General features: G+C 37.4%; 1 protein-coding gene across 3 annotated transcripts in view; it reads right to left on the reverse strand.

Moving 5' to 3' along the window:
• The window catches only part of FRRS1 (ferric chelate reductase 1), a 115259-nt gene that overhangs the window by 35618 nt on the left and 59944 nt on the right, over positions 1–19697 (reverse strand). Inside the window, exons 2-3 of one of the 3 annotated variants that reach the window (XM_007169540.2) lie at positions 19367–19450; positions 2475–2670 (exon numbers count right to left, since the gene is read on the reverse strand). In XM_007169540.2, the coding sequence (XP_007169602.2) occupies positions 2475–2670 (196 nt within the window). In that variant the 5' untranslated portion in view covers positions 19367–19450. Of the gene's footprint in view, positions 1–2474; positions 2671–14307; positions 14425–14567; positions 14602–19366; positions 19451–19697 lie in introns of those variants that run through there. The other 2 variants (XM_007169539.2, XM_007169537.2) reach the window with 2 other exon arrangements.

Raw genomic sequence — 19697 nt, forward strand, 5'->3', positions numbered from 1 at the left:
GTTAAGAGTTTAGCAACATCCCCCCAAAAAAACTGTTTAAAGGAGGCACGTCACCAAATTGGGTGTATATATAGAAAACTACTCCAGGAGAGAAAACAGTAGAAATCATCCTATAGTCAAAGAAATTCTAAATCGTGTTCCACAGGACATTATTCCATGAGATGTAATAGCCATTCCACAGGGAAGAAAAGGTAGGTTATGGTCAGAGTGTGGTCCATGGGGCCAAAGTAGTTTGAAAAATGCTGGTTGACCATGCACATATGGTCACCTTATCTTTGATAAAGGAGGCAAGCATATACAGTGGAGAAAAGACAGCCTCTTCAATAAGTGGTGCTGGGAAAACTGGACAGGTACATGTGAAAGTATGAAATTAGAACACTCCCTGACACCATGCACAAAAATAAACTCAAAATGGATTAAAGACCTAAGTGTAAGGCCAGACACTATCAAACTCTTAGAGGAAAACATAGGCAGAACACTCTATGACATAAATCACAGCAAGATCCTTTTTGACCCACCTCCTAGAGAAATGGAAACAAAAACACAAATAAACAAATGGGACCTAATGAAACTTAAAAGCTTTTGCACAGAAAAGGAAACCATAAACAAGACCAAAAGACAACCCTCAGAATGGGAGAAAATATTTGCAAATGAAGCAACTGACAAAGGATTAATCTCCAAGATTTACAAGCAGCTCATGCAGCTCAATAACAAAAAAACAAACAACCCAATCCAAAAATGGGCAGAAGACCTAAATAGACATTTCTCCGAAGAAGATATACAGATGGCCAACAAACACATGAAAGAATGCTCAACATCATTAATCATTAGAGAAATGCAAATCAAAACTACAATGAGATATCATCTCACACCGGTCAGAATGGCCATCATCAAAAAATCTAGAAACAATAAATGCTGGAGAGGGTGTGGAGAAAAGGGAACACTCTTGCACTGTTGGTGGGAATGTAAATTGATACAGCCACTATGGAGAACAGTATGGAGGTTCCTTAAAAAACTAAAAATAGAACTACCATATGACCCAGCAATCCCACTACTGGGCATATACCCTGAGAAAACCATAATTCAAAAAGAGTCATGTACCAAAATGTTCATTGCAGCTCTATTTACAATAGCCAGGACATGGAAGCAACCTAAGTGTCCATCATCAGATGAATGGATAAAGAAGATGTGGCACATATATACAATGGAATATTACTCAACCATAAAAAGAAATGAAATGGAGGTATTTGTAGTGAGGTGGATGGAGTTAGAGTCTGTCATACAGAGTGAAGTAAGTCAGAAAGAGAAAAACAAATACAGTATGCTAACACATATATATGGAATCTAAGGAAAAAAAAAAAAAAAGTCATGAAGAACCTAGTGGCAAGACAGGAATAAAGACACAGACCTACTAGAGAATGGACTTGAGGATATGGGGAGGGGGAGGGGTAAGATATGACAGGGTGAGAGAGTGGCATGGACATATATATACTACCAAATGTAAAATAGATAGCTAGTGGGAAGCAGCCGCATAGCACAGGGAGATCAGCTCGGTGCTTTGTGACCACCTAGAGGGGTGGGATAGGGAGGGAGGGAGGGAGGGAGACGGAAGAGGGAAGAGATATGGGAACATATGTATAAGTATAACTGATTCACTTTGTTATAAAGCAGAAACTAACACACCATTGTAAAGCAATTATACTCCAATAAAGATGTTTAAAAAAAAAAAATGCTGGTTGAAAGTAAATACTTCTGTCTTTACTGCAAACATCTCAGGCCCTTTAACATTCTTCTGTGCAGTATGAAACTCTAAGAAATATATATAACAGAGTGTTCCAAATTTATTTTTCCATATATCCTTTTTGCTAGAGCGTATCTATTAATATTCTGCATTTCTAAAGTTGCAGAAAATAGAATTTATAAAATGCTGTTATAGATACATCCTTAATAGACTATTAAGTTTCAGCCCACCTTTTGCCAGAATTAGGGAAACACAAGAGATTATACAATGTCAAGAAGTATAAGGGTTTAACATCTTAAGCCAGATAAAATAAGCTTTATTTTATGTATTTCTATTGAGTAAATAGTACTGTTAATGAAGATATATTAAATGATGACAAAAACATATTTTAAAACCTATTCTGGGGAATTCCCTGGCAGTCCAGTGGTTAGACTTGGTGCTTTCACTGCCAGGGCCAGGTACATCGCTGGTCAGGGAACTAAGACCCCGCAGGCCGTGTGGTGTGTCCAAAAAAAAAAAAAACACCTATTCTGAATGGGTAGTAATTATACTACTTAAGTAATATAGTCATCTGTAGTAGTTAAACACAAAAACGAGAAGTATAAGATCATGGTATCTTATAAAAGCAGATGAACAGATTAAATGAAACTGTATAAATCCAACAGTAATAAAGATTCAATGTATAGTAAAAAAGTGAAATTCAAAATGTAAATAGTTAATACCAGCACAGTACCTTTGATCTGATCTCCTGGCCTGAATGTCATCTGACTCACTGAGATGTGGCAAGCGGGATCAGACTGTGGAGTTTGACCATGTTTAGGAATCATTCCACGGCATGACTTCGTTACCTTTCCATTGGGATAATTAGCCACAGAACTAACGAGCAACAGAAGTATGAAGGCACCAAGGGTAAATCCAGGAACTGCCATCTCAAAAAGAAGATTAAAAGCACATTATTTTCAAAAGTAATTAAAATATAAATGCTTTCACATCACAGGATAGTAAGTTCTAGACAACTATTTACTTTCAATAGTCAGTTAACCACATTCTCAAAAGTATGTACTATAAAGAATGTGATATGTGGGGGCTTCCCTGGTGGCGCAGTGGTTGAGAATCTGCCCGCTAATGCAGGGGACACAGGTTCGAGCCCTGGTCTGGGAAGATCCCACATGCCGCGGAGCGACTAGGCCCGTGAGCCACAATTGCTGAGGCTGCGCGTCTGGAGCCTGTGCTCCGCAACAAGAGAGGCCGCGATAGTGAGAGGCCCGCGCACCGCGATGAAGAGTGGCCCCCACTCTCCGCAACTGGAGAAAGCCCTCGCACAGAAATTTAGACCCAACACAGCCATAAATAAATAAAATTTAAAAAAATAAATAAATAAAGCAAATAATTTTTTTTTAAAAAAAGAATGTGACATGTGAAGTTTGCCCTGGATTTGAATCTCAGCTCTACCAATTACCAACTGTGAAACTTTAAGCAAGTCACTTAAGTCTCATTCCTTACCTGAAAAATAAGGAAACAAAAACCCTCCTTTCAAAACTGTTTTAATAAAATTTAGATACAGCCAAAAGTCTGACAAGGAAGATAATAAATGTTAGCTTTCATTAGCATGATTGGGAAATAATAAAATAATCCAATAAAAGCAAAAGGTTTTGCTCCACTTCATCCTAGAAAGCTTAAAGAACAAATAAGAAATGTTTCTTCTGGATTTAAATATCATCACCTGAGTAAATCTCTGATATGATTTCTCCCAACTTCCCATTAAACTAGTCATGGTGACAATTTAATTTGCAACACTGAAAACTGAGGCTAACAACCAATTGCAAGAGACAGTATTTCTATTACTTATAGCCCAAATACTTCTGAATTAAGAAACATGATTGTTAACCCAGGCAATTTTCTTCTCTCATCCAGTTTATCTGCCTCTTACCATCTGCCTAACAGAAAACCAGTCCCACCCTTGTCTAGTTCACTTTGTGCATATATGCAGAACCTGCAAATCATAGTATTTAACAAGGCTAGAGGTAGATGGGCAGGGACATGTTATATGGCAGTAAAGTCCACATGGTGGACAGGCTGCAGATGGGAAGAGCTCAAGAGGCAGTTCATTCTCCACAGAAATGGGAGTTTTCTATACATGGTCATAGACAAAAATAAAAGCACCCTTAGAATCACTAGAACAAATTATCCTTTTATAGTCATGTAAATTATAAACACCACATTGGACCAGAGCTAAACTATAGAAATTCCTGCTAGACACCAGAAATTGTGCTGGAGCTATACTCTTTAACCAGCCCTGCACATTACACCAGTAGCTACCAAGTAGATAGCTTTGGGTCCAACTCTATACCCCTATCTTTTATCAAACATTGACGCTAGATAGAATTTTTCTCATTTAAAGATAAGCAAAAGGAACAAATGAACCAATCAAGAGCTTCTGAAAAATTCTATATCATAAGAGCAGCACAGGATTTCTCTGTAGACTCAGAGGAAAAGCATAACCCTGAAAATAGTTAATTACTATAGGAAACAATATTTAAGAAAATAACTGCTAAAGAATGGAGCAATAGAAAATCTTCTGTTCGAACATGGCTATCAGGTCCTTTCGTTAGGGCCAGACCTGATTTTAGGACCATACAAGGTTTACTGGAGAGGATCAAGGTCATTATTTTAACCATGTGATCTTGGCCAAGTTATTATGAAAATTAAATGCAGAAATGTGCCTCACTTAAAGAATGGTACAGTGGGAAGAGTTAGTTTGGTTTAACAAATATTTATTTGGCACTGACTTCCTGCCAGGTGAAAGTGGAAACAAGACTTTCTTTCTAGTCTCTGCTATGCGTTAAGTAGCTGAATAACATCAATCAATCAGGTCACTTAATCTCTGTCTCAGTTTCTTCATTTGCAAAATATAACAGATGAACTGGAATAAAATCAGGGCAACACTAACTTTATGATTTTAGGATAAAGCAAAGTGGAAAAGCATACTGGGAATTATTAGAGCATGAAGTATAAGATGGGAAAGGGAAGTGAAAAAGACACCACTACGTGTCATTCATTAGGAAAATATAACAAACAAGGTCAGCGAGAGAAGTAGACAACAGCAATTTCTTTATCCTTAGTCAGATACCGACCACTCAAGGTAAAGTTCTATTTTCATAACAATGGCCAATGATGGTTTCCCAGTTAATGATTTAAGGAACCTTTTTCAAATGAATACATTAATTCATTAGGCAATCTATGCCAACAGATTGCATAGTTATGAAAAGGAATAAAGAGTTATACGTGGAAACATTTAAGCTAAAATTATGGAATGTGGATAATGAGCTATTATATTACGAGATCATTCTTCAAGCACTGGAAAAACTCCCACCAATTTTGTATGATTTTTACAGGTTTTTAATATTCACATTCTACCATGAGTATAATATAGAGAAATAAAAGAAAAGATATCATAACTTGCATTTTGTCATCCTAGGACAAAGACAGACCTATTAGTTTAAAAGTTTAAAAGAGAGGTTATCCTGATTCTCTAACTGAAATATTACCAAACCTCATGAGATTTATACAGTTTTCTTTCTTGCCTGAAAGACAGGCACTTAGTAAAAAGGTATAACGACTGCCTTTACCATGCTCTACATACATCTCACATGAAGATAAAACTTCAAAACGAGTGTATTCTTTATTATCTGAATACCAAATTCTCGTACTTGGATGAATATGTAGTTATTATTGTCATTGTGAACTACAGACATTAACAGGACAATATATTTATTACAACAAAGTAAAATTCAGATAAAATTAGAAGAATCCAATTGAAAAATATTTAGATGTAAGAAAAAGGATTATGTGTTAATTAAGGATTTTTTAAATAAATTGATCATTAAATGTCTTTTTATTGTACGACTCCAAGGACATGTAAGAAAAAAGAAATATGGAGGAAAGCACATCTTTTAAAACCATGTCAGATGATTAAACTAGCAAATAACTAATCGAGTCTAGTTATACTGCATTCAAGCTCTAGCATTTATTACCAGTCATTTGTTTGTTTGTTTGTTTTAATTTTTTATTTATTTATGGCTGTGTTGGGTCTTCGCTTCTGTGCGAGGGCTCTCCCCAGTTGTGGCAAGCGGGGACCACTCTTCATCGTGGTGCGCGGGCCTCTCACTGTCGCGGCCTCTCCTGTTGCGGAGCACAGGCTCCAGACGCGCAGGCTCAGTAATTGTGGCTCACGGGCCCAGCCGCGCCGTGCAGCACGCGGGATCCTCCCAGACCAGGTTTCGAATCCGTGTCGCCTGCATCGGCAGGCAGACTCTCAACCATTGCGCCACCAGGGAAGCCCCAGTCATTTGTTTTAAATGAAGGCATCAAAGAAGTTCAAAAGTTAACATACACACAAAAAATTATGGGAACTCGCCAGTAACACCCACTCTACATCATCCAAGAAATGAGTGTAAGCACCGAGAGTCTTAATTAATGCACAGGTGTGAGGTAACAAGGTTCTTTCAATTACAAAAAGCCACAAAAAAGCAAAAACTAAACCAAAAGAGTTTACTAAAAAATATCTAAATAATTTGGAAAAGGATATTTTTTGCTATATGCTGTGGGGTTTTTAAATTTTTTTTACCATACCCAAAGTAAGAAATGTTTTTACATTATGACGCTACAAACATTTCAAGAGATACTATTTACCTTTACCGCATATAATAAACTCATATATTTTTTATTCTTGTCTTTTTTTAATGCTGGTTACATCCTACTGAATTATTATTTCATAACCTACCAATGAATCTTAACCTGCAGTTTGAAAACATAACTTTATGGCATACACAGACCATTAAAGTTCAGTCATGAATCAAGTTCTAATTTAGGAGTATCAGGGATTTCAGTAAAAAAAGGAGAGTTCTCAGAACTATAGAAGAAACAAATAAACCAAGCCACAAGGAGGATTTTAGAGATGGAGATGGACTTATGGAAAATGTCTTATTCTATATTATTTCATTTGCGAACCTGAACAAAAACTGTAAAAATGGCAAACAAATTAGCTTTCTCACAGTGACCTTTTATATTAAAAAAAAAATTAATCAGTAGTCAATCTGAGAAAGAAATGCAAAAATTTTTTGAGCCAAGCTGAGGATTACAATCCAGAAGACAGTCTCTCAGAGCGCTCTGAGAACTGTTCCAAAGGGGTAAAGGGGAACGCCAGTATTATGTGATTTTAGAGAGGGGGGTACGTGCAATCAAGTACACATCTTGGTAGAAGGTTACTATTATTCACAAGGAGGAGATATCTTAGTGAATGGTTTTAGTGCTTTTCTAAGTATGGGAAGATGCAAGAAACTGGGTTCATAAAATTTTCTCCTGAAATTATCTAATTATCTGAAGGCCTGTTCTGCCAGTTTTCCCAAAGCACAGAGTGCCTCATCCTGATCTTCACCGTGAACTCCTTTGAGGGTGTACCGTAGGTCAGCGACTGCAGTGGCTGATGACTTGATTCTTGTAAAAGTGAATGTTGGGTAACATTCTTTACAATCCCTTCCCTTTCAGTCTTAATTTCGACCAAGGTTTGGTAGGCATTTTGGGACCAATTTGTCCCATGGCAGTAAGAATGCTCATTCCCAGGTCAGCAAGGATTTTGTTGATAGGCCACTCAATATGCCATTACTGAACTAGGCCCAGTTAACAGTAGCCAAAAGTCTCCATACCACCTGTCTTACTAGTCTGTTATGGTCCAGGAAATGGTTCCCTCTTGTTGCTTCTTCCCACAACTAGAGTTACACTATTACAATCATTGATCTTATAGTACTATATATTTGCTCAATCGTTTCAGGTTTCCTAATCATCACTAAATTTATCTGAGGTTCAGCCACTCGTTGGTAATGCAAGAAACAATAATCGTGTAAAATAGGCAGAATACAAATGATACAGCTAGTAACATTAATAAGGTCATAAGTAAGTATTTAAGCTAAGAACTTCCATTAGGTGGAGCCCAGTATCTCCCCAGGTCATCTGACCAGTTTGTTTTACACCAATCACTATCTTTAAGGGAAATAATATATTGGCATCATACATAAAGTTCACCAAAGATGTCTGCATGTACAAGGTGAGTGTTGGGTAATCAACCCCTTACTGGACTGAGAAAGGAATGTTATTTTTCAAGGAGTTACATGACTGGCGCCAGAAGAAAAAATCGATCGTTATGGTTGAGCAGGTATTTCCGCCTTTGAGGAAGTCTGGTTAACCCATAATACGGATGCATAGTGCACACTAGAGGGGAGGGAGGTGGCCAAAGGGGCAGAGAAAAAACATTATGTTTAAATTTTTCTTGTCTTGCCTTAAAATGTGAATATTTATTTCATCATAACCATAATATACAAACACTGCAATCCCTAAAGCACTTGAATGCTCCATTCAAAATTTCCATCAAGTACATACTACAAACAATGTATAAAGTAAATAACTACTTCTTATTCAATATTGTTTTTATTTTATTTTATTACTAAAATTGCAATGGCATTATATTCTTTTACTTCGTTATAAGTATAAAATTTTCAATTAACTTATGAGTTAAACATGCTTTTGTTTCTGGGCTTTTGGCCTAGAGACAGAACCACCATTTATAATATTGCTTCCATTAAAAAATAGAATTGAAATTCCAAGCTGAATTAAAAGTTTATTTTGGGACACAGCACATGTGTAATTTCAGCATTTCGTCTAGGATCTGGGGCAAACCTGGTAGGCCTGTGACCAAAACCTAGAGGGAGTGGGGTTAGAGGTACAAATAGGTGTTCACTTGTACAGTGGCAGAATTAGGCAGAAAGTTTTAGGAAAGTAGGTAGAACCAGAGAAGGATAAGGAGGTTGATAAAATCAGAAAAGTTAAGACTAAGCACAAGAGATATACAGAAAGCAATGAAATTTCTGTAACAATAAGAAAGGAAAGGATTACAGTTTTACTATGGGGGCGGGGGGGGGGAAGAAAGGGGCCACAGTGTGAATAAGAAGAAAAAGAAACAGACATTTGGTGAGAAACTGGTAGATAGTACATCTAATGTAATCCTTACAACAAGCAGATATTATCATCATTTTAGAGATGAAGAAACTGATACCAGGGAGTGTACCTGAAACCGTGTACACTTTTAGGACTAGAACCTAAATCTAACTCCAACATTCTCATTCTCTTCACTCCACATCATTGCTCCCTCCTTGGAGACAGAAGGATGTGGAAAGTAAACAGGTACAGCAAGGATCTAAATTTCACAGCGAACAATGTGAGTGGGGGCATGCTGTGACAAACGTGAAATCTAAATTAGCCTACTTAATTCAGAATGTCAGGTACACTCTATGAGTCTGAGAAGGAAGGTAGAGACTTCATTCGTAGAACTAAAGCTCCTGAAAGAATGGATATAAAAACAAGTAGTACAATGCCTAAAAACACTAAGTTGCCAATAAATGGTAATTGCCATTATTTATAATCACTAGCAACTTTCTGCATCACCAGTATGTGCTAATTTCTTCTGAACACTATTGTGGTTAAAAAACTGAGGTTTCCATATATTTCTTTCATCTGCATTTAACTTGCTCAAGCCTTCTGAAATATTTCAGAAAATTTGCTCCCCTTCTTTCCAGCAATTTAACTTTACATTCATAGAAAATTTCCACATCAAGAGTTAAATTGACTTTGGTAGCTGAATCTCAAATTATAGGGAAATTGAAAAACAGGTCAAGTATTTCCACTTCCCCAGATAAAAATGTTTCAGACTCCATTTTCACAGCAGGAAGTACAGAGAAAAATGATTTTTTAAATTAACAATTGGAGTTATGACATTTTCAGTAAAGATTCTAAAAAACATAGAGCATAAAAAATGGCACAATGAGATCTGTCAGGTCTGACAACCTAAAATGGTTGAAAAGAATTCTGAAAAGAATTTAGAGTTTAAGTAAAAGGAAAGGTAAAGGAAACCACTGAAGAAAAAGGAATTGGGAGCTCTCTGATATAATTCTGATTCCTCTAATCACAGCATCATCAGAAAGCAACTTTTCCACTTTCTTTATTCATTCTCTGGAAAAATGATTGGAAGCAAATATCTTATTACACACAGAGCTTTCATCTCGATCATTCCACATGGCCCTCACAATAGTCCTGTCCTAAAAACAATATTAGATGCTAAGTGGAATGGTCCCTTCTCTAAAGACACAAAGCTAATAGATGAAACAAGAGCAAATACCATTAATCTATCATTTAAATGATGTTACTATTTATTGAATGCCTGTTCTATTCTAGTCAACATAGTAGGTGCTTCACACGTATGAACTCTAATCCCTGGAAAAAACAAAAACATTTTTTTGTTGCATGGAAATTGAAGCTCACAGAGGTTATTTAAAAAAAAAAAAAACTACTGCCTAAGATCACATAGGGACAGGGCAGAAAAAAACTGCATTCTATTATGGCGATTGAGAGGTAAAGGAGAATATGATAGAAGCGCTAAGGGCTCACAACATACCAGGCATCATGTCAAGGACTTAGCACACATTCCTCAAAACAACCCAGGAAGGTGTGAGGGGTATTATTGTCCCCAGTGTGCAAAGCAGGGCACTGATTAAGATTCTTGCCAAAGTCACAGCAAATGAGTGGTGAAAAGTATGATCTCCAGTCTAGTCTGTGAGGTTTTAACCACTAAGTCATCCACAGCTTCAAATCAGGCACTAAAAGCTGACACAGTAATCCCACAGGAAAAGGGATTCAGAATGAGCACAATTTGGGAGCAATAAAAGAAGTAGAGATAGAAAGAGCAAAGTGAGAATGGACTTTGGAGGGCAGTGAAGAATAGCCTAACTAGGTCGAAGGTCAAATGTTAGAAACAGTCGTTATAAAAAATACTATAAATCTGGTCCCTCTTCATGACCCTTACATGAAGATATCCATCCCCAAGACTGTTTTCCTTGACCCCCCCCCACATTTCTCTACAGGCTATCCCTTCCATAGCCTCAATTATCACCCCTGAATAATATTTCCCAAATATTTCAATTGCCCCCATCCCGCATCTCCACAATGCTTCGACTCAAATTTCCAACTATACATAGATTTCTGTTTGGATGACATTAAGCTCAATTTTTCTGAAATGAAATTCATTATTTTTTCCTCCAAACTAGCTCTTGAATCTGACTTTCCTATTTTGACGGTGGCCTATCAACACATTTCTAGTCAACAAGATTTGAAACCCCAGGACTTCCCTGGTGGCACAGTGGTTGGGAGTCTGCCTGCCAATGCAGAGGACACAGGTTCGATCCCTGGCCCAAGAAGATGCCACATGCCGCGGAGCAACTAGGCCAGTGCACCACAACTACTGAGCCTGTGCTCCGAAGCCCACGAGCCACAACTACTGAACCCACGTGCCGCAACTACTGAGGCCCACACACCTAGAGCCCATGCTCTGCAATGGGAGAGGCCACCGCGGTAAGAAGCCCGCGCACCACAAGAAAGAGTAGCCCCCGCTCGCTGCAGCTAGAGGGAGCCCGTGTGCAGCAGCAAAGACCCAATGCAGCCAAAAATTAATTAAATAATTAATTTTTTAAAAAAAATATTTGAAACCCCAAATTCTCAAGATTTGACTCCAAACACTCTTTGGGACCCCAATTTCCAAATAAGCTAAGCAAATTCGACCTCCACCCTTCCAGGCACCTACCTATCCCTTCTGTTTCTTCTACCTTCCATTCCCTCTATTACATCTGTCTGCAGTTTTCCATTCCGACACCACCTTCAAGCACAAAGCCGTCATTATCTGTCACCCAGATTCATGAAATACTCTCAATTGGCCTCCCTGTTTCTGTATCTCCATTCAAATCCTACACAACACCACAAGATCATTTTCCTAAGGCACAATTCTCATCATATCACTCCGCTCACCAAAAACCTTCAACAGCTTCCCCGGAATTATTCAATTAAAGACAAAAGCATTAGGCATTTAATGTGTATTCAGCCCAATCCATGTTCTAGCAACAATGTACCATTTGTACTTATTTCTGGAACAAGTACCTCACTTTTTTTCTCCCCATGTTCTGTCTTCTAACTGGGACCTCCATTATGCCATCCATCAAATTCCTACCCATGTAAAAACAGATATATGTTAAATGGGAAAAAAAATAGATACGGAAAATATCTGAACACTGTGCTTAAACTATGTTAAAAATAAAGGTACATTGCCTATCATTTCATGTAAAATGCAAAAGACTGATAATATCCTATATAAGCAAGCATGTGGAGAAATAAGTGTGCTCATACACTGAAGAGTGTAAATTGCTGCAATATTTTTGGAGGAAATTTGACAATTTCCTAATAAACTAAAATATGTTTAATGTTTGACTGAGAAATTTCACTTCTAGGAATTTATCCTATAAAAACCCCCACACAACAAACAGCACAGGGAATACAGTCAACATTTTATAATAACTTTGTATGGAGTATATTCTATAAAAATTTGAATTACTCTGTTGTACACCTGAAACTAATATAATATTGTGAGTCAACAATACTTCAATTTAAAAAAAAAAAAGAAAGAAAGAAAAAGAAACCTTCCACAATTATGCAAGGATTATTTGTAATAGCAAAAATTTAAGACAATTTAGGTGGTTACAAAAAATATACTATGCTATACCCAAACTCTAAAATACTGTGTACCCACTACTACAGATAACCAACAAGGATCTATATATAGTACAGAGAACTATATTCAATATTTTGTAATAACCTATAAGGGAAAAGAAGCTGAAAAAGAATAGAGATATACATATGTGTGTGTGTAAGTGTGTGTGTGTGTGTGTGTGTGTGTATCTGAGTCACTTTGCTCTACACCTGAAATTAACACATCATTGTAAATCAACTATACTTTAATAAAAAAAATTTTTAAATAAAATACCGTGTACCCATTTAAAAGAATGAAATAGAGTAGATAATGACCGAAATAACAGCTAATAATTACTGACTGCTTTCTAAGAGCTAGGCATTCTTTTAAGTTCTTTGCGAGTGTTAACTCTTTTCAGAAAAGCTTAAGACATGAATCTGCATGTACTCAGGTGGAAACATGCTCCTGCCACAATGAGGAATGAAAACAAGCAAACTACAAAATGATACATAATGTACCAAGTGCATATAAAAGAAAAGGGAAAAGAAAAAACACCATGCTTTAACCGTTCTCAATAGTGGTTAGCCCCTAGGAAAGTGTTTTCAATATGGGAAAAGAAATGGACTTCTTTTTCATCCTCTTTGAATTTTGCATATTTTTAAAGCATGTAGTGCTTTGTAATTTAAAAAGCACTACAAGACATGCATATTTGAAGACTGTAAAGAAACATTAAATTAATTGTAAGGTGTTCAGATTTTTTTCTTGTCTCTATTTTCAAACATTCTATATTACTTTTACTGTTACTGTCATTCAAGGTCCATTTAAAATGCTATCAACTACTCTGTCCTATGAGACAGTGTGTGGTAAGGACTCTGAAATCACATAGACCTAGGTTTGAATCCAGCAGGTACCACCTTAATGACTGACCTTGGGCAAATTATTTAATCTCACTGAGCCTAAAATTTCTCATTTTGTTAGAGACAATGCTACCAATATCAAGGGCTTTATGTGAAGATTAAATGAAATAACATCTACGAAACATTTAGCACAGTGCCCACCACAAACCAGGTCTTCCATTAAAATCCTTTGCCTAATTCTGCCAACTTTAACCAGTCTCTTCTGGGAAGCTCCAAAAGCTTTGGGTTTTTTTGCTAATAAAAAATTTTATCACATTTTTCGGCCACAACTGGTTGACTTGTCTTCAGGCAAATTTCTGAAGGCAGCAAAGGCATCCTACTCCTTGATCTCCTTTCACAATGACTAGCAGGCAACCTTGAAAACAGCACTCAACGCAATGCACTACAATGTGATTTCCAGGGAATCTGACATTACCTAAATGGACAGGTGTGAAACAGAAGGTACAGCCAGCAAAAGGAATCCACATACTGGCTTATTAAAAGACTTAGTAGAACTCATCCCTTTTAACAAAACCATCCTTTAAAAAGTCTAGCTCGTTGTTTTCAGTAAATCAATAGACCAAATTTTAGCCTCCCACTTCTCCACTATCCAAGTAAACATGCAAAATCTTTCTACTTTTTCTTTAATTCAGAGAAAAAAGAAAATATCTGAACTAAGAAGTTTAGCTTTATAAAGAAATACTTCTAATAATACATTTACAAACGGAAAACTCCCCTTTGCCCTTAGGGCAGCACAAGACGTAAAAAAAATAAGGGCAGAGGTAACACCTAGTCACCCCAGAGCGTCTCTGAAATTCCAAAGGCACACCACAGGTGGGGGTGAGGGGAGCTAAGATTTCTAAATTAAAAGACACTTTAAAAGCCAAATAGGATTCTAAGTAACCTCCATATAGGTAATTACGCCATTAGCTTTAGATAAAAAGGGAGTTTCCATTGCTTAAAATTAAACACAAAAAACAAAAACATAAAAACACTGACGCATGAATAAAGTCAATGCTTTTCATGATCCCAGACATGTCTCTACTTACAATCACCCTTTTCATGGGATTAAAGCGCCGTAGTCAAAGTCACGTGATTTATCATTAATCTAACTCGTTCGTGAGCACTCATTAGCTCAACACAAGCTCGCAAGCTCCAGAACACAGTTTGTTAATAAAGCATCCATCCTGCGTCACCGACGGCCCGGGTCAGCACAGGCGCCTGCTCTCTCAGTACTGTCACCGAGCTGGATTCAATTTTTAAGCGCTCTGCGAAGAGCTCGGACATAAAGAAAACAGGAGACACTTACCTCCAGAAGCAAAGGCAGCCTATCCAACTTCCGGTTTTTTTACAACTTATATCTCATTTCAGCAGCTGGGTGGAGCCAGTTTAACCATAAAGAGAAGAGAACGTTTCCCAAACTGACCCGCAAAACTGGATTTGCAAGACCAGTGCTAGTCTTAGGACTCAGTTTCTGAGAATTAACCATTCTGTTTTACACAAAGGAACACTTTTTGCCAACTAATAATTGTTTCACTGAGAAAATTTAAGTTTTTGTCTTTAACTATAAAACCATTTGAAAATACAACCTGTTCTATATAACGCTAAGTAAAGACAAACCAAAGAACCTGTTTGTGCTTAGTTTAGGGTTGCCAAATTTAGCAAATTAAAGTATAGGATGTTAAATTAGAATTTCAGATAAACAACAAATCATTCATTAACATAAGTATTGTCCTATGCAATATTGAGGATATACTTATATTAAAAAGTGATTCATTGTTTTCCTGAAATTCAAATTTACTTTCTATTTTATCTGGCAACCCTATCTAGAGAATAACAGTAATTAGCAAACTATTTCAATTAACTACAAAAGGTGTAATAGAATCAGACTGCATAGAAATGAAGCCTTTGAAAGTGTAAATGACATAATGCAAAAGAATTCTTTTATTACGCAAAATTTACCTTGGAATTTAGGAGTTTTGTTTGTTTTTGTTTCTTTTTAAGCCTTTAATCATTGTTTTTCCAAGATTCTTTTTGCAAAAAAAAAAAAAAATTCAGGGCTAGGAAAAGATTATGTTCTGAAAATATTAAACACTTCAGACCATGACTAACATGTGCAGACTGGAAAATAGACTTTGTCACACACGCCGTGACCTGTGATCACTGGTTGGCAACCACACTAGTAAATTCTCTAGAACCATTTCAAAAGAGGAGAAAAGTAGGGAAAGAACGCCATCACTTTAATCTTTCTCTTTAGGAACTTGTCACAAGTAACAAAAGCCCCCTTTACAGGATTTTAGAGAGAAGCTTTAAATAAAGAAGATGCAGCTCTGGTTTTCTATCCTAAAGCTGCTTGGAACGTGAAAGAATTTAAACTAAGTCAGCTGATCTTCAGTCCTTCCATATAAAGCGTCAAGTGGTGACATAACTTTCTCTAGTTTTAGTTAGATTCTTTCCAGGAATAGTCCCCAGTGGACACTTTACATGCCAAAAGCATGATAAAAAGTCTATAAAACAAATAATTCTTAGAATATACTATCATAATCTTTAATCCTAAAGTACAGTAAAAAAAACTGAATGGAGAGGCTTAGCACTATCTAAAACCACCCTTTCCAGGCCTATCATTTCCCTGAAAGTCCCCAGTTATAATTCCCCTTATCATTCCCTCCCAGAAGTTCACCTCAATGGGGTTCCTTCATCAGCTACTTGTCAGCTGCCAGAAAGGAAACCCAATTTATTAAAGTCTTCAATGGACCTTGGACTCTGAGAAGTAGATACTAGCCTATTGGAGCCTGCTCTCATGTCTCTAAATTAGTAGTTCTCAAATTTTTTTGGTTTCAGGACCCCTTTGCATTTCCTAAAAATTATTGCAGCCTCTAAGAGATGTTTGGTTATGGGGGTGATATCTGTCAATATCTATTGTATTAAAACAATAAAGTGAGAAATATTTGAATACTTATTCACAAATTCCACAAATTTATTTATGGACAAATGACAATAACGAACTCTACATGTTGACATGATATTTTTTACTCTTGCTTTTATAAGTGTTTTTCAAAAATAAGAATTTAGTGAGAAGAGTAGTATTGTTTAAATTTTTACAAATCTCTTTTGTGCCTGGGTTAATAGAAGACAGCTGAATTCTCACGTCTTCTTCTGTATTCAGTCTGTTGCAATATCATATAAGCACATCATGCAGCCACTGGAAATATCCACTGCATACTCATAAGAGAATGAGAATGAATAAGGCAAATAAAGTAGAGCAAGAACAATAATAACGATCTGCTGAGCTTCTGTTTTGACCAAAGCACATGAATTATCATATCCAAGTCTCACAAGGACTCTAGGTAAAAGGTATTTGTTATGGACATTCTGCAGCTGAGAAGGCTAAGGATGTGCCTGGCTAAGTAAATAGCCCAAGGTCAGGCAGAGAAAAGTGACAGACCGGTTTCTAAGCCAGAGCTACTAACTCTCTACACTGTCAAGTGTGAATGAGGGCTGATGGACCAAACTTAAAAACCTTCCTATTATAGTCAGCATTTCATTAAAAATTACATTGAAGTAAAACATCTCCAATTGATTAGACCCTGCCTCAACTCAATAAAACCAAACCCACTGTCTAAAATGGACTCATTCTCACTCAGCCTTTAATTATGGCCATCTCATCCAAATTCATCCCCTCTTCTCTATCTCCACTGCCATCACTCTGGCTTAGGTCCTCATTACTTCTCCACTGGACTGTGGTCATTATCTACTAAGTGCCTCCAGTTTCTCATCAACCTAATAAGCCATCCCACATGCTATCATATTAATCTTTCTAAAGTATAACTCACATCATGTAATTCTTCTGCTCAAAAAACCTTCACTTACTACTTATTACTGAATGAATGAATGTCCAGATTCCATAGACAGATGGTCAAATGAAATAATATCTGTAAATCACAGTGCCTGATACAGAAGTATTTAATAAATCATACTTAAAAGAAAAAATTTTTTTTTGATTTGTGAATGAGATGCCCCATCTTCCCAGTGTTTCACAATAAGAAATTGTTCCAAAATTACCCATGAACTTCTAACCAAACTCTGTTCACTAAATCCATATTTCACATGTTCTCTGACAACACAAAGCCATTCTCAGCATTAGATTAGTAGTAGCAACATTCTTCTTCATAATTTTCTTTCTACCAGTTCCAGGTCACTTCACATTATTCTCCTCTAAACACAGCCTACTCCTTAAATTACTCAACATAATGTGACTTCTCTACGATGAATGATCCTGAAGAATATCTGCCACTTCACCCAAACCCTGGCTAAAATTATCTGTGTCTTCAAAAGATAACTAACGTTATTAGTGAGACCCAGTTTTGCCTTCTCTGGATAAAATTAATCTCTTGAAAAAATCTTTACTTTCACCATAATTATTTTTACCATAAAAAAAATGGAGATGATCTGAAGTCATAAAGGTCTACTCTAATGTAAATACATAGAGGATAACTCTTTGTGGCATAGGATATTGCCTTCTAGTAATTATTTTCAATTGAGATATTTCCTTGTTGTGACACACTGTCCTACTCATCGTAGAATGTCTAAGCATTCCATTACTCCAGCTATTAAATACAGAAGCCCTGCTCTACCCATTAATAGTGATAATCCAAAAAATGCCACTACACATTTCCAAAGTTGCAGCAGGAAGCAGATATAAGGTATGAGAGTGGATCCACTGTGTAAAGCTGTGATTAGATGAGTCACTCTGGGTCCCAGTGGAATGAAGCATTTTGCTTTTGAAGAAAATAAATACCAACAGGGGAAAGAACTAGAGTATTACCACATTTTAGTAATAGTACTGCTTATTTAGGTTGACAGGTGAACTCAAAAGAAGCTTGGCTTAAAACGAATGTGAAAAGGCAAAGGAGTGTAGTGAAAAGAGCACTAGATCATTCTAGACAAATCACCTATCTTCTCTGTTTTTCTTACCTCAAGAGTAAAAATGAGACTTCCCTGGTGGTGCAGTGGTTAAGAATCCGCCTCCCAATGCAGGGGACACAGGTTAGAGCCCTGGTCCGGGAAGATCCCACATGCCGCGGAGCAACTAAGCCCGTGCACCACAACTACTGAGCCTGCGCTCTAGAGCCCACGAGCCACAACTAAGAGCCCATGTGCCACAACTACTGAAGCCTGCATGCCTAGAGCCTGTGCTCCGCAACAAGAGAAGCCACCGCAATGAGAAACCCGTGCACCACAACGAAGAGTAGCCCCTGCTCGCCGCAACTAGATAAAGCCCACGCGCAGCAACGAAGACCCAAACGCAGCCAAAAATAAATTAGTTAATTTTTTTTAAAAATTAAGAAAAGGGCTTCCCTGGTGGCGCAGTGGTTGAGAATCTGCCTGCCAGTACAGGGGACATGGGTGCGAGCCCCGGTCTGGGAAGATCCCACATGCCGCGGAGCAACTGGGCCTGTGAGCCACAATTTCTGAGCCTGCGCATCTGGAGCCTGTGCTCCGCAACAAGAGAGGTCGCGATAGTGAGAGGCCCGTGCACCGCAATGAAGAGTGGCCCCCGCTTGCCACAACTAGAGAAAGCCCTCGCACAGAAGCGAAGACCCAACACAGCCGTAAATAAATAAATAAATAACTTTAAAAAAAAAATTTAAAAAATTAAGAAAAGAAAAAGGGTAAAAATGAGGGATTACAACTGGAACCATATATCCTCTAAGGTTGCATGCCAAATTCTGAATGCAGGTTTCTGATGGCCAAGAGGAGACACATAATGGACCAGAAAAATACTAGATTTTTAGGTGAAAGGTCACTTTAAAAAAAAAAAGAATTATCACAATCATCCAACAAATATTTTGTCAAGTACCTACAACATGGCAGATATTGTGCTAGGCACTAACCTATATTTGTACAAAGTGGTTCTACATCTACTCTAATATACTGTGATTTCTTAGGTGGATGAGAAAGAAAAGGAAGAAAGAAAGAAAAAGAAAGAAAGAAAGAGAGAGAGAGAGAGAGAGAGGGAGGGAGGGAGAGGCACAATTACCTGGTAAACCCATGTGCCTACACACATGCAGTCTCCAGAAGCTGGAGAGACAAGGAACAGATACTCACCTAGAGCCTGTGGAGGGTGTGTGCTTCTGCCAACATCTTGACTTTGGCCCAGTGATATTGATTTTGGACTTTTGACCTCCAGAACTGTGAAAGAATAAATTTTTGTTGTTTTAGATCCCAAGTTTATGGTAATTTGTGTCAAACAATAATCAGTATTGAGGCTGCAAAGAAAAAAGAGCTTTATTTGGGGCCTTAGGAATTGCAATTTGGGAGACACAGATTCAGGGAAAACCGAAAGAGTGTTCTAGGGAAGAGAAAGAGTCAAGGGCCCACAAAGACTAAAGCCACACAGCTGCCAAAGAACCGTGACCGCCCCTGACGCAAGTCAGGA

The sequence above is a fragment of the Balaenoptera acutorostrata genome, chromosome 1 (assembly GCF_949987535.1).
Source record: "Balaenoptera acutorostrata chromosome 1, mBalAcu1.1, whole genome shotgun sequence".
Taxonomy (NCBI): domain Eukaryota; kingdom Metazoa; phylum Chordata; class Mammalia; order Artiodactyla; family Balaenopteridae; genus Balaenoptera; species Balaenoptera acutorostrata.